Source organism: Rhinolophus sinicus, chromosome 2 (genome assembly GCF_057876585.1).
Source record: "Rhinolophus sinicus isolate RSI-liver-muscle chromosome 2, RSI-T2T, whole genome shotgun sequence".
NCBI lineage: Eukaryota > Metazoa > Chordata > Mammalia > Chiroptera > Rhinolophidae > Rhinolophus > Rhinolophus sinicus.
The window spans coordinates 108,223,831-108,238,717 of NC_142502.1; the positions used below are offsets into that span (position 1 = coordinate 108,223,831).

General features: G+C 48.4%; 1 protein-coding gene across 1 annotated transcript; it reads left to right on the plus strand.

Annotated features, from left to right (window-relative positions):
- The first annotated feature begins 1,044 nt into the window (after positions 1–1,044).
- C2H6orf15 (chromosome 2 C6orf15 homolog) lies at positions 1,045–2,346 on the plus strand. The gene is made up of 2 exons (XM_019717357.3): positions 1,045–1,129; positions 1,336–2,346. Exons 1-2 carry the CDS (start codon positions 1,045–1,047, stop codon positions 2,190–2,192), a joined length of 942 nt encoding a protein of 313 aa, XP_019572916.3. The 3' UTR covers positions 2,193–2,346.
- Positions 2,347–14,887: the final 12,541 nt, after the last annotated feature.

Consider the following 14,887-nt stretch of genomic DNA (forward strand, 5'->3'; position numbering starts at 1 on the left):
TGGTAGGCAGAACGGTGTCCCAGCCCAGGGATGTCCACATCCTAATCCCTGGAACCTGTGAACATCTTAGGTAACATAGCAAAGGGAAATTACGTTTGCGGATGGAATTAAGGTTGTTAGTCAGCTGACCTTAAAATAAAGGGATTATCCTGGATTATTTGGGTGGACCCAACGTAATCACAAGGGTCTTTAAATGTGGAAGAAGGAAGAGGAAGAGAACATCTGAGTGATGCAATGTGAGAAGATCCTGCTGCTTTTGTCACTGAACTTGGAGGAAGGGACCATGAGCCAAGGATCTCAGGTGGCTTCTAAAAGCTGGAAAACACAAGTGAATGGATTCTCCTCTAGAGTCTCCAGAAAGGAACGCAGCCCTACTGACACCGTGATTTTAACCCAGTGAGGCCGGTGCCAGACTTCTGATCTTCAAAATTGTTAGATAATAAATTTGTGTTGTAAGTCATTAAGTTTGTAGTGTTTTGTTATAGCAGCAATAGGCAATCACTACACCATCATCTCTTGAGGATGGGAACCAGATCTGTTTCCCTATATACAGGGTCTCATCTAGGACAGTCCTTCAAATGGGAGCCACCTCTGTATGCTAGAACCTCCTCCAGGTTGGGGTCAAGGCAAAGGACCTATGTGGATGCATGAGAAAGCGTTGCTGGGAAAGGATGATCTGAATCCCAAAGAGAACGAGAACCAAGTGTTTTTATTGTGAAGAGGCAATGAAGAGATTGGGACTCTAAGGGTGAAGGTCCCTGTGTGCTTGGTGCAGGGAGCCAGGGAAGGATGGGCTGGCCACCAGTGATGGGCTCTGAGCCAGGACACCTGGGTCAGGTGGGGGCGGGGAGCTTGAGGAAAGGAGCCCGGCGGGAACACCCAGCTTCCCTGGCACATTCAAGTGGCACCTGTTGCCACAGACCACATTAGGAATGAGGGTGGAATGTCCAGATTTATTGTCTCCACAACCACTGGCCCAGCCTGTTTCTGCTGCCCCCACCCCACTAACAGGATAAAGGGCTGGCTGTCTTGGAGCCAAGGGAGATGCTAGAGCTCAGTAAGATGCAGGGCTGCGTGGTGGGGAGCCGGGCTCCTCTGGGCCTGCTCCTGGTCTGCCTTCAACTTTCAGGTATGGAGGTTGTGTTGGCCCTTGGGCAGGAGGGGTCTGGGGGCCCTTTAAGGGAAGGGGTAAAGGCAGGATGGCATACACTTGGGTCCCTGGGGGACATAAGAGTTGGCTTTGGGGAAGTGAAGGGACTCAAAGCGAAAGGAATCAGGAAATCAGTGAAGGAGGGCGTTGGGTCCACTGGCTGCCTCCTCTTCCTTTTCCCTAAGGCCTCTTTGCCCGGAGCATCGGTGTGGCGGAGGAGAAAGTTCCCCAAGACTTGGAGACCAACTTGCCTCTGCTTGGACAACCTTCCTTGACTGGCCCTTCCAACTCCAAACATCCTCAGCCCAAACCAGACCCTGGGGATAATGATTTAGCAAGGGTTCTTCTGAAGCCCAATGCGTCCCCATCAGATGGCTCCCAACCAGCAGGAGGTTCTGCAGTTCAGAGGTGGCCCCCTTCTGGGGGGCTGCCCTCCGTGGGTTCCTGGCCTCCTGAGGATCCTTGGCAGATGATGGCTGCTGCGGCGGAGGACCACGTGGAGGGACTGCTGCCCGAAGAACTGTCTTTCCTGTCCGGTGCTGTTGCCCGCCCTCTGGGAGGGGGTCCTATACCTGCAGGGTCATCTGCATACTCTGCAGGTCCCTCACCTGAGGCTTCACTCCTCCGCCGGGACCCTCAGTCTAGACAGCCACCCCGTTCTCATGTGCTGGGAGCTCAGGGAGAGAGCCTTGCCCAGCGTCCACCCTGGTCTCTCATCAACAGGATTCAACAGCCACTTCGGCCAGGTCACCCCTGGGGGACCCTGAGTCCCAGTGTGTCCTGGGGAGGTGGAGGTCCTGGAACTGGATGGGGAACAAGGCCCATGCCACACTCTGTGGGAATCTGGGGTATCAATAATCGATACCCAAGTACCAGCTGGGGAAATATTAATCGGTATCCAGGTACCAGCTGGGGGAATATTCATCTTTGCCCAGGAATTAATAATCAATTTCCTCCCAGAGTTCTCCATCCTCCTGGCTCTTCTTGGAACATCCCAGCTCACTTCCCCAGTCCTCAAAACCCTGGGTCACAGTGGGGTTAAGAGAGTGACAGGGGGAACCCTATGCTGGAAATCAGAGGAGGGAGTCCTGCTCTCTCTCCTTGCAGTGTGAGCTAAATAAACATCCAGTCCGCATGTCTCCCAGCACCATCTCCACTTCTCACTGCCTCCCGTGCTCCCCCATGTCGATTTCCAATAAAACACAAGCAGTTATTGAATCTGCTCCTTTGCAGTGTCTTTGCTTCTGGGTGCAAACTGAAGTGAATGTTGTCCATCCTATTTTCTAGCCATCCGCAAGTCTCTCTAGGGACCTCCAGATCTCTCTTGCTGTCCCCAACCTTTGAAAAAGATCAAAGCCCAGGTGTTTGGAGGTGGACCCTCATGGTCTCACCTGACCAGGTGGGAAAGCTGGTTCTAGAACTGTCCTGGAATCTGACAAGGGGAGGAAGGGCAGGAGCCTAATTGAGATGGCACCTGTGGCAGGGGGGAAGGCTGAGGTCCAGGAAGTTGGCACCAGGGCCAAGTGGGGAGCAAGTGCCCTTTGATTCACAGAGAAACAGTCAGAGAAGGTCTTTTGTGTGCGCTTATCTTTTCTTCCCCGGGAAGTCAAGCTTCTTGGAAGCCAAGGAGGCATTGCTCTCCTCCCTTACATGCGTCACTTGGTACATTGTGCCCTAGACAACCACAGACTTTGAACATTTTCTGAATAAATAACAGACCTCGATAAAGGAAGAAAGGAAAGGGAGAGAAAAACCTTGGAGCCAACAGTCCTACCTGCGATTGCGTTTGACGGTTTTATTCCCAAGTGATGACGCTCTCTCTCTTTGTTTGGTCACATTATTGTCTCTGTGCTCTCCCTTTGGTTTTCCCAGGAGCTCAGCATTTTGGTACAGAAGTGGGAGTGAGGTGGGGGAGGGTCATTCTAAGAAGCACAGAGGGAAGTAGCAGTAGGAGCGGCTGGGGGTCTGGGGTTTCCAGAAGGGTGAGCATCTGGTGGCCCCATGCCTTTCCCTGTGCAGTGCGTATGCTTCACTGAAGTGGTCCAGGTCTATGTCCCCTCTGTACAGCCTGGGGATCTCCTCGGGTCCTGGGAGTTGGGCAGGTTGTGGGGGAGAAAGGGGAAGGAAGATAAACACCAGAACTGAAGCATGGGAAGCTACCTGCCTGAGTGTAAGGTGGGTGTTCTCAGAGAAAATTCCCCCGTCCCAGTGTCGCCATCAAGCTCCATCCTGCACTGAGAACCCTTTTAGGGACCCCTTCCCATCAGCAACCAGTTCTGCTTCTCTCTCACCTCAACCCCCCCCCACCAACTCCTTCCAGTACATGGAGTGTTCCAGTACATGAGAAACTCATGGTTTCTCCCTGTCCTGGTTCTGTTTTCAGCACCTGTCTCTTCCACAAGTCCGAGCTCATTCTCAGGCTTGTGGTCTCATTTGCCTCTGTCCCTCTTTCTGGTTTCTGACCCCTCCCTCCCCCAACCACGAGGACCGGGACTTTGATCACGGCGGCCCCCAGCACCATGGACAGCGTCTGGACCTCGCGCTGCACTTGGCAAACGCTGAGGGAACTCGCAGAGCGTCCTCTGCTTCCTCTCTTCTTCCGCCTCATTCCTGGGCCACAGGGCTGCACACAGACACTCGTCTGCTCTCCTGCCTGGTCCTCCCACAGCCTCACTGACACTTCCTCACAAGCAGCCCGAATCCCTGTCAGCTCGTAAAAGCTCTGTACATTCCATCACTTAACCCTCATTACTATCTGTGAGGAAGGTGTTATAAAATGAAGAAACTGAGGTCCAAAAGGATTAACCAATTTACACAAAGTTACATAGCTAACAAGTGACAGAGTCAGTGACTCAAACCTAATTTTTCTCATTATCTGTCCAGGGAGTGTTCCAGTACAATATGCAATTAACAAAAGCCCATCTAAGTTTTGCTGAGTACCCATATGTGCCAGACTCTGGACAGGGTGCTTCCACACACCCCTCCCAGCTAATCCCCACAACAATCCCATTAGGTAGGCCTGCCGAGCCCATTGCACATGTGGAGACACTGAGGCCCAGAGAGGGAAGCGAGCCAAGGCTTGCCCAGCGGTAACACTGAGCCGAGGGAGTCTGTGCTGAGGGAGGGTCCTAGGATAGCTGTGGTCAGCCCTGTGAGGGGGCTTCGCCTGAAGGACAGTGTGTATCACTGATGGGTCAGTAATCTGTGACATCACACAGGTCCTAAGGCTTGTGGTGGGAGCTGTTGCTGGTGTACTGAACTTGTCCTGTTTGTTAGTGGTTAATTGGTGGGAGTGGTTGCCGGAGTCACAGGAGTCGTGTCTCCTGTCCTAGGAGGAAGGTACGGCAGCAGAAAGAGTACTTGTCTAGAAAGTAGAAGACAGAGGTTCCCCTTCTCTGTGCTCACGCAGACTTCTTTGCTGTGTCAATTGAGGTGAGTCATTTACCTCTGTGGACCTCAGTTTTCTCATCTGACAAATGGGATGAAAGCAGATGTCCCATATACCTCCCAGGGTGGTTAGGAAGTTTGGTTAAGATAAGGATGAAGTGCACTGGAGACTGAAAAACTGAGCAATTGCAACAGATTGATTCTAATGCCGGCTATTGTCCCAGTGAGGCAGTGCTGGTGGGACCGTATAAAAAGACAGTTCTCAGCCCCACAGCGGGAGGCTGGTCTGGTGCAATGGCCGCAGTTGGTTGTTAAAGTTGGTTTGATGCTTCCCACTGGGAATCACACACAAGAAAATTATTCCGAGGTCAAGAAGGGAATGCTGGCTTCACATTTAAATATTTCCTTCTTCATCAGTGTTCACTCAGATGTTTTTCACTTAGACACTCTTGGGTGATAATAATAGCTTCCTTCATCATAGATTCACCATGAATGAAGTGTATTATAGGGTTATTTCAATTCTCAGAACCATTCTAGGATGTCCTTACTCTTACTATTTCCATTTTACAGGTAAAGAAACTGAGGCTCAGCAAGGTGAGGTAACTTGCCCAAAGTCACACAGACAGTAAGAGGAGGAGCTTGGCTCTGGTACGATTTGGAAAGTGCAAGCGTGGGTGGGCAATGTGCATAGAGCAGGTGAAGGTGAGATTCTCTGGCCCTGAAAGCTTAATCACCACCTGGAATCCTTCCTGTAACAAGTCCATTTGCACCCATCTTTTCATGTCACCTGAAGACAAGCAGTTGGGTTTTGGCTTTGTCTCTCTCTCTAGACTAAATGCCTACCTCTCAGGTTCCTCTTATTATTTGGTTGGAAGGATGTCCCCATTGTCTTTTTCCTCTCTCTCTAGGTCAGCATTCTCCTGCCACTGTCAGGAAACTGGTAAGACACCCAGGAGACAGTCACCTTTACTAACCCATATTGTCACATATGTGAGTAACCACACAAGCCCTCAGGAGTATTGGTCACACACCAGGGTTTTTAGTTCTGTGACGTCTGACAATTAAGTTCACGAACTTGTTGCACAGATGTTGCTAACCTTTTTTGATATCAGAGGGATTATTCATTATGAATTTGTATCAACTGGACAAATAGTTAACCAAGTTTATTATGTGGAAGTGCTGAAAAGGCTGCGTGAAAAAGTTAGACGACCTGAACTGTTCGACAACAAATCATGGCTCTTGCATCACGACAATACACCAGTTCACATGGCACTGTCTGTGAGGGAGTTTTTAGCCAGTAAACAAATAACTGTAGTGGAACACCCACCCTACTCACCTGATGTGGCCCCCAATGACTTCTTTCTTTACCTGAAGATAAAGGAAATATTGAAAGGAAGATATTTTGATGACATTCAGGACATCAAGGGTGATACAACAATAGCTCTGATGGCCATTCCAGAAAAAGAGTTCCAGAATGGCTTTGAAGGGTGGGTTAAATGCTGGCGTCAGTGCATAGCTTCCCAAGGGGAGAACTTCGAATATGACAGTAGTGATACTCAGCAGTGAGGTGTGGAGCACTTTTTCTAGGATGAGTCCGCGAACTCACTCGTCCGAGCTCGTATCCACTTATGGAACATCCTGGGTATGGAGGCCTGTACAGTCCAGGGTGGGGATAGGAGAAGGAGAATAGGAGCTTCGGGTCTCGAAGCTGTGGCTGTGGCCGGGGTAGGAGTGACCATCTTCCCACTCTCAGTAAGTAGCGATGGCTGTTCTAAGGGTTGTTGGCGTCACAGAGACCACCGGGGTGGATATGGTTTATCCCATGGTGGTAGGTAGCAAAGCTGGTGCTGTGGTCTTGTCTGTCCTACAGGAGTGGCTAGGCTCATGGGAAATAATTTTTGGTCTCAAAGGGTCTCCATCTAGGCCAGCCCACTATAGAAAGGTGGTGGGAATAAGTTGTGAAATAATTCCGAGACCACTCGGTCCTTGGCCTCAGGATGGCGGCGCGCCTGATAGAGTGGAAGCTGTTTTCTTTAGCACCTTTCCCACTGCTCCTCTGACTCCTTCCTCCATATCCCTGTTCCGTGCTCACACTGCTCCCTGGCTACCAAGGACCACTCGTCAGTGTTCCCCACTGGCTGGGTCTGCCGCCAGTCCCCTGTGCTGGACTTTCCCTTGCCTCATCCATCAAAGCTCTCCTGTACCCCATTGCTTCGGGGCTCTCTGTCCACTGTGACATTGCAGTATGACAGGTTCAGAAGAACTAACTCTATTAGAGATTAACAGGGCGAAGATGAAGAACCTAGAAAGATCAAACTAATCCACTCTGTCAGTGGGTCCTTAACTGTCTGTCCTCAGTCCTCTCCTATCATTGTCGAAAGGACTTTCAGGCATTTCTGTTTAATGGAAAGCTTGTTACCCTTACGAACTTATAAAATAATTACATGTAAGCATTAAGCCACTTCCTTTACACGCTACATACACAGCTACTAGACGAAAGCTATGGATTTAATAAACTGCATTTTTTCAAACATTAAATATTGTTCACACTGAGACTAATTTAAGCATTTAATTAAAATCTCAAGTCTGAGATATAAGATTCTCTTAAATGTCTTAAACCCTCTAAGAAACAAACAAATGCAAGAGTTAGTATAATGATTACAAAACTGATCACTTCACTGCCACTAAAAATCACTGCCACTAGTTACAAAAGCCTAGTACCATGTATTTAAACTCTTATTGCTTCATTCTAATTCTTCTCTTTCCTCTTCTATTCCTGGGTTACCTTTGCAGGATGTCAGTATTTGCTATATTTATACCATCCTGAGGTTTCAATATCTTAGGAACTGCGTTTTGACCACTTGAATCCTGGCTGGACACGAGCCTGGCTGCACAGTTCGTGACTCAAGTCTGCGCCGCCACCTGTCACCAGCATGAGCTGCTTCTCTACCTCCCCCTGCGGCCCCCTCCCCTGCCTGCCCCCTCTCCTGCCCCCCTCCCCCTTTGCCTCCTGCCCCTCCACCCACTCCTCCCGCTCTTGGCCAGTATTACATAGTACATTTTTTCTCCCATTATAGTGTACTGACTTGGTCTATTAGCATTGTAAATCTTATGCGTTCCTTGTTTGTATTTTGTTACAATTAGTAGGGCAATCTAGATAGTTAATCTTCTAGGAGATGAGGAACTGGGTTGACTTTGTTAGCTCTCCTTTTTAGTGATGTTTGGCTTAATTTATTGCCTTTGTACCTACTATTGAAACCTCCTTCTCTCTCACTGCCTCTGACATCACCCCATCAGACATTCTTATTTCTCCTAAAGTTCATACTTACAGTGGGGCTACTTGGCTCTCTCACCATTCCCTGTGTTTTTCTTTTCTGCGTCCATAAATGAAAGTAAGCAGATGAAAGGAACCTATCTCTGCTTTATAAACAGACACATAATTGATAGAAGAAACAAAATGAACAATTCCCTTTTTATTAAAATCAAAATTTAAAAGCTCCTTCTTTTCTATTACAGCCATCTTTTATGCACTTTCTTTTATCTTTTGAGTATCGTAATGATCTCATGGCTTTCTACAGCCTCAATTTACTTCAGTAACTATCATTATTATTCCTCCCCCTCATCTCATCCCCTTTCTTCTCGTGCTCAGTTTTTGCGGGTTGAACAATGGAGCACCTTTAAATTGGCTTCTCTGTCCTGTTCTGCAATCTCCTTGACATTCTTGCTTTCTGGCAAGAGCACATTCACATCCTGTCCTGATTCTTTCCGTCCCTGAGACATGAAGTGAGCTGTCATTGGAAACTTGCTTTCTAGGGATAATACTTGAAACCAGGCGAGGGGCTGGGGGTCCACATGGCAGTTGGTAGTAAAAGTGATACCTCCTCTGTTGGCCATTTTTAAGGTACACAATTTGCATTGAGGTTGTTAATTTAATGTGACATGTTCGCTGTATCCTACTTTTACTAGAGTATGTCGGTCATTAACCATGAAGACTTTCAACATCACCAAGGGACTGAAGGAGGGGAACATACCCGGACCAGGTTGTGTGCAAGAAAGAAGTACAGGCACGTGTAGATGCTAACGTGGGTGTGGGGAAGGTTGCAATGAAGCAACATTCAGGCGAGGTGAGGGCAGGATTGGGGGCCACTTAATTCTGGACATTTTAAAGTCATCAAATTGGGATGGTTTGAAGTGATCAGGGCTGTTTCCACTTGTCACCCTCGCCTGGCCAGGGGATGTTTGAGCTCATCATTCAACCCTGATATGAGCTGAATTGAGTCCGTCAAAAAAGATATGTTGAAGTCCTAACCCCCAGTACCTAAGAATGTGACCTTATTTGCAGATAGGTTCTTTACAGAGGTAATCAAGTTAAAATGAGGTCATTAGGGTGGGCCCTAACTCAATATAACTGGTCTCCTTACAAAGCAGAAACATTTGGACACAGGCACACACAGAGGTAAGACGACATAAAGACACAAGGATAACATCACTCCACAAGCCATGGAACACTGAGGCTACCAGAAGCAAGGAGAGACTTGGAATCTCATGGCCCTCAGAAGGAACCAGCCCTGCTGACACCTTGAGTTCAGACTTCTAGCTCCAGAACGATGACACAACAAATTCCTGTTGCTTAAGCCATCCAGTTTGTGGTACTTTTCAATGGCAGCCCAAGCAAACTAATACAAACCTTTGAACATACACCCCCTTTGCCAGCCACCTCTCCAAGACCACCTGAGTTGTTACTAGTCACCTGCGAGTAAGTGCATTTGACTCAGACACTTTCTTGAGAGCAGGTTACATGATTCACGCATTTAGCTGTCAATACTTGTATGCTTGCTAAGCCCAGGCACTGCGGCTGCAGTAGGGAACCCAGCTCACACGGTCCCTTCCTCCCACCTCCTGGAACTTACACCTAACGGCGGAGAAAGACACAATCACATGTTGATACGGAGAAGACTGAATTTAAAACAGCGCTGTGCTAGAGAGGAGGGCAGCCCTGTGCGTGAGCGGGCGTGTGGGGGCGGGGCCCGGGCACCTGCCGGCAGAAGGAGCCCGTGAACGAAGCCCTGCGGGTGGCGCCTGGAGCACCTGCAGAAGCCGGGATCCCGCGGGTCCCCGAGAGGGGGAGACGCCCGGAGGGGAGGCGCCGGAGCGGGCCCCCCCGCGGGGCCTTGCAGGCTCTCTCAGACATTTGGGTTTTATCCATATTGAAGAACCAGGGGAATTCAGAGTTCGAGGCAGGGGAGTAACATATTTACCTTTTAAAATGATTTCTCTGGGTGGAGAAGGGATTGAAGGGGAGTGAGTGTGCATGAGCGAACGGGCAGATTGTAGCTTCAATAACGTGAGAAACAGGTGCAGCAAAGGGCTGTTAGGTGCACGGACAGCAAATTGGGGTGCTTGGCACTTGCGGGGGGCTGACTCCAGCTGGACAGGAGAGGAGATGACTCCTCAGGTGGCTCCGTGGGCACGCCGTACTCCTCGTGCAGGGGGAGGCGCTTCTGCTCAATGATTCCATTTGTTTCCTGTTTGTGCCCTTCCTTCTCACATGGGATCCCCATGGCCTGCTGCCTCCCTGGTGACAGCAATCTCCCAGGGGCCTCATACCCTCCAGCCCCTCCTAAAGTCAGCTCCAGCCAGGGCGGGGGTCAGATGAGGAGCTATTGTTTATTGGGTATAGAAGTTCAGATTTACGTGGTGAGAAGAGGGTGGGCATGGATGCTGGTGATGGCTGTACAACAGTATGAATGGATTTGATATTACTGAACTGTACACTTAAAAATGATTAAGATGGTAAATCTTATGTTTTGTGTATTTTTATTTTTTAAAGATTGTATTGGGGAAGGGGAACAGGACTTTATTGGGTGTGTTTTTCCCAGGACCCATCAGCTCCAAGTCAAGTTGTTGTCCTTTCAATCTTAGTTGCAGAGGGTGCAGCCACCATCCCTTGGGGGAGTTGTTTAGAGCACGTGCTCCAACTAACTGAGCCATAGGGCCGCCCAGCTCAGCTCAGCCGCAGCTCAGCTGCAGCTCCTTGTCTTCATTCTAGTTGCAGAGGGCGCAGCTTGCTGGCCCATGTGGGAGTCAGACCTGCAGCCCTGTTGCCCAGAGCTTGCACTCTAACCGCTGAGCCACCTGTTCGCCCTGTTTTGTGAATAATAATAATAATAATAATAATAATAATGAAGGTCAGCTCCTATCAGACCATTCCCCTGTTCATATTGGCTGGCTGGAGTCTGGAGCTTGCTCCGAAGGTCATTCACATGTGGCCAAGGGCCCCTCTGGATTTGGGCTTCTTCTACTCCCCTGGGTCCTGCTCATCCTCACCCCTGGACCCTGCTCTGTACTGGGGCAGACACCACTGGTGGAACTCAGAAAGTGTCTGCAGAGCCAATGAGTGAATGCGTGCGTGCTCTAGGGCCCCCGCCTAGCTTGCTCACCCAGCCCTTGAGCCCTCGAGCTGCAGCCTCGTTCCTGTTATTCACCCACCAACTCTTTACCCACCTGTCAAATGGTCCATTCAACCACAGGAGATTTCAGTTCCAGAAGATTTTAACAAAACCTGGGGAATCCTGGGAGTTTACAGTAGAGGAAATAGGAGGAGAAAAGTGAAAATGTGTTTGATTTGGGGGAAAGACTAAAGATACTGATTAATCTTTGATGTTAAAGAAAAATGTAACTCTAAGTAGCTTTGTTAAAAATGTAACGATAACCACAAATTCCACTAGAACTTGAAAGTCCATGTTTAAACTACTGGAAAGGCTGAAACAACAACACAGAAAACAATCCTTTTAGTGAGAGTCAGTAAAAAAAAAAAAAAAATGATACCCAGAAAGAATAAAATAATACAGACACACAGCTTAATCTCTTTCTTTGAAAAGTATATTCATGGAGAAAGTTACATCAGGATGTTGCTCAGTGGTTACTCCCTGGTGGAGAAAGTTTTCAACTTTTTACTTTGTAACCATAGGCATTGTTTGAACTTTCTTTTTTTTCCTTAAGGAGGGCGCAGTTCACAGTGGCCCATGTGGGGATCCAACTGGCAAACTTGGTGCTACTAGCACCACACTCTAAACAACTAAGCTAACCAGCCGCCTCTGCTTGAACTTTTTCAAGGAATATATATAGTACTAAGTTTACAATAAAAACAAAGACACGACACAAAACAAACAAACAAGCCAATCCATGTGCAAGTGACTCCTTGTTCTAGAAGTCTTTCCTGACCCCTCACTGAACTCCCATGCCCCATGCCTTTCTCATGACATTGAATAATTATGGTTGTAATTACTGTAACCAATGGGCCAGGCACTAAGTTCTCTAAGCCTCAGTTTCCTCATCTGTAAGATGGGGACAGTCAGAGTTCATGTGATAGGGTGTTGAGATGACTCAATCAAATAATTGCATGTTAAATCTGAGCATAGTGTCTGGCATAATAAGAACACAATAAACTTTTGCTGCTGTTAACTACTATTACAATTTACTTTAATTCCAAACAACCCTACAAGGTAAGCACTATCAACATTACAAATGATGAAAATAAGTTTCAGAGAGGTTTAGTAACTTGCCTAAAGTCACACAGCTAGTAAAGGGCTTCCTGTGAAGCTAGATGGAAGTTAGTCACCCATGAGCGAAGATTGTGGTGAATTTGCACACAGTGAATGAGAGGGAGGGAACTGAAGATGGTGCTAAGGAAATTTTGGAGTAATCAAGTCCAATCAAAGGGTAACTCTGGAAGCATACCTGATGGACACTACAATTAAGGAAGGAAAAATCAAATCCAGTGTACTGAGGCCTGTCTGAAGAAAATGTGGCCGCAGAAGCAGGTGGCTTTTATGGGACCTAGGAAAGAGGGGCCTAGAGGATAAGAATTGTGAGCTGTTTAGTCATCACTCCCTGTGGGGAGACTGGCCTGCTCTGGCCATACATATTCTTTCTGTTGTAACCTGGTTTTAATCAGTAGCCCAAAATGGCTGCAGTGTCAAGTATCTAATAACATTGAACTCAGTCATGCTCTATATATCAAAAGATGGGTGGAAAGAGGAACTGCTTGTCAGTTTGATGGAAGAATATGATTTCAATGATTACACTGGAATCTCTCCCTGGATTAAACCAGACCAACAGCATGGGCACATGCATTGCATCGCTCTGAATGATTCTGCCTGAACACAGTGCCATCAGCTGTCACGGGGACACTGGGTGACATGAAGGAGTCCAGTGAAACTTGTATCTATGTCAAAAGTGTGGTTGACTTGTTGTTCACAGTATCACACCATTTCCAGTCCATGGGACCAGAGGAGAACCTCCTCCCCGTCTCAGGAAAAGGTGAAGCGGTACTTCTTCTGAGCTCTGGTCTCTTTTTACTTTGTGGACATTGGGTGCTAAGTAATGACTGCGTCTCCCTCTTTGAATTGGCCGCTAGAGAGCTCAGTTCTGAAGCTGTGGTCCTCCGTCTGGCATGGTGCTTATACTAACCTCACTCTTAGTTTTACCTGATTTTTCTAACTCTTCATTCTCCTTTATCGTAACTTTGTAATTGTGTTTAAACTATTTTAGATTACGTTTAAAGCAAGACTGGTATAAATGAAGATGTTTTATCCCAGGACTAGGTTTTACTGTAACTTGCATAAAATGCTCCCAAAATAGCCACCTCTCCTGGCTTTGATTTCTTGGTCAGCAAGCACATGCTGATGAGCAGCTGGCCTTGTTTTCCAGGAATCTTGCTGCTAGGAGGTGGGCATCCTGGGTAGTGGGCAAGGGTATTCCACTTCAGGAACTAAATGAAGAGATCCAGCAATATCTCATCTGTCCCAGTTTCCTTTCTGGGAGTGGGGATTGTTCTAGAGCCCAGAAGGCAGCATTCTGGGCCTGCTCCCTTGCTTCATCTTATACTAGGGAAACTGATTTGTAATGCTGCCCAGGGGGAGGCAAGAAAAAGGAACCAGCAATAAGAAGAGACTGAGACTACTAGACGGTTTATTGTATGAACACATTTGATTCTGGCAGTAGTAGCTGCTGACAAAGGGGCAGGGGTTAGAGAAGCTGTCTTAGTTTCTGTATTTGTAAATGGAGGTACTAATATTGCCTCCCTTTTTGTATAGATTAAATGAGGTCCTTCCTGTAAATCACTTAGTCAGCTGCTACAACTGTTGCCATTTCTATTACTACCAAGACTATAACCATTACTTGTCCTCAGTTCTATGAGTGGATATAATGACACATTGTAGAGAGGGGCAGTGGGGAAAACCCGCTCCTGCCACACCGCAGTCTTCTACTAGAGGGCAGGCTAAGGCCGGAGTGGTGTGAAGGAGCCAGCCCTTTCCCGAGCTGTGTGAACAGGAAACAGAGCCAACAGTGGGGAAGGGGGACAACATTTATGCTCTGATTGAGTATATGTGAGCTCCGGAGCTCTAAAAGTACCAGCCAGGGCTCCATTCCCTCTGCTCCTGACGTCACTGTCCATCTGAAGGTTTCTCGTGATCGTAGCTTCTTTCCCTACGACTCAGCTCACAGTGACTCTGAAATCCACCCCATATCATCCTTTCTTCTCCTCATACTGTTCAAGACTTAAGGACTGGATCTCCTCCACCCAGATTTCTTCCACTGGGATACACGAGAGGCAGCAAAGCGAAAACCTCCTAGGGCAGCTCAGCTGTCTCCTTAACAGTCACCTTCCACTTCTGCAGAGCCTTAGGTCCAGGACGTCATTTGATTTTCACTATGACTCTGGCACTGAACCCTGCGGTGAGCCCCACCCCCTTCCCGCACAGATGCACACGCGCAGTTTCTTTGGGGGTGCAGCTGGCGGGGGCCCAGGGCAGCCTCTATGAAGAAGCTTCTGGTAATGGGGAGGGTGGGGAAGGCCCGGGAACGTCCCAGGCACAGGACTGGCGAATTGTGAAAAATTAGCTTTAGGCAACGGGTTGAGCGCGGACTGGCACAGGTAGTGTCTACTGGCCTCCCCCGCTCCCCGATTCAGGCCTCCTGAGTCCCAGCTGCCTCCCAGACTTCTTCCCAAAGGGACTCCCCTCTCAAAAGCCCAAGTTACAGCAGCCGCTGTGCCTCCATCTGAGACGTTTCTTTCCTCCCATCTCTAGCGTAGGCCTGAGGGAGTGAGCCGGTGTCATGCGGGAGACCCTGCTGCTGCGCCATTTGTTATGCAGGGTGCCAGGCGGGGTCTCTGCTCCCGCTCCCCACATAAGAACACAGGACATGGTGAGGCCAAAAAGGAACACCCACGGAGCCATAAGTAGGGGAGTCATATCACTATATTCTCTCTGGCGGCATCCGCCTCTCTGCAATCCGCTCTTGTTATCTCAGCCACCATCTTCTTGCTAGGCCCCCATTTTTCTG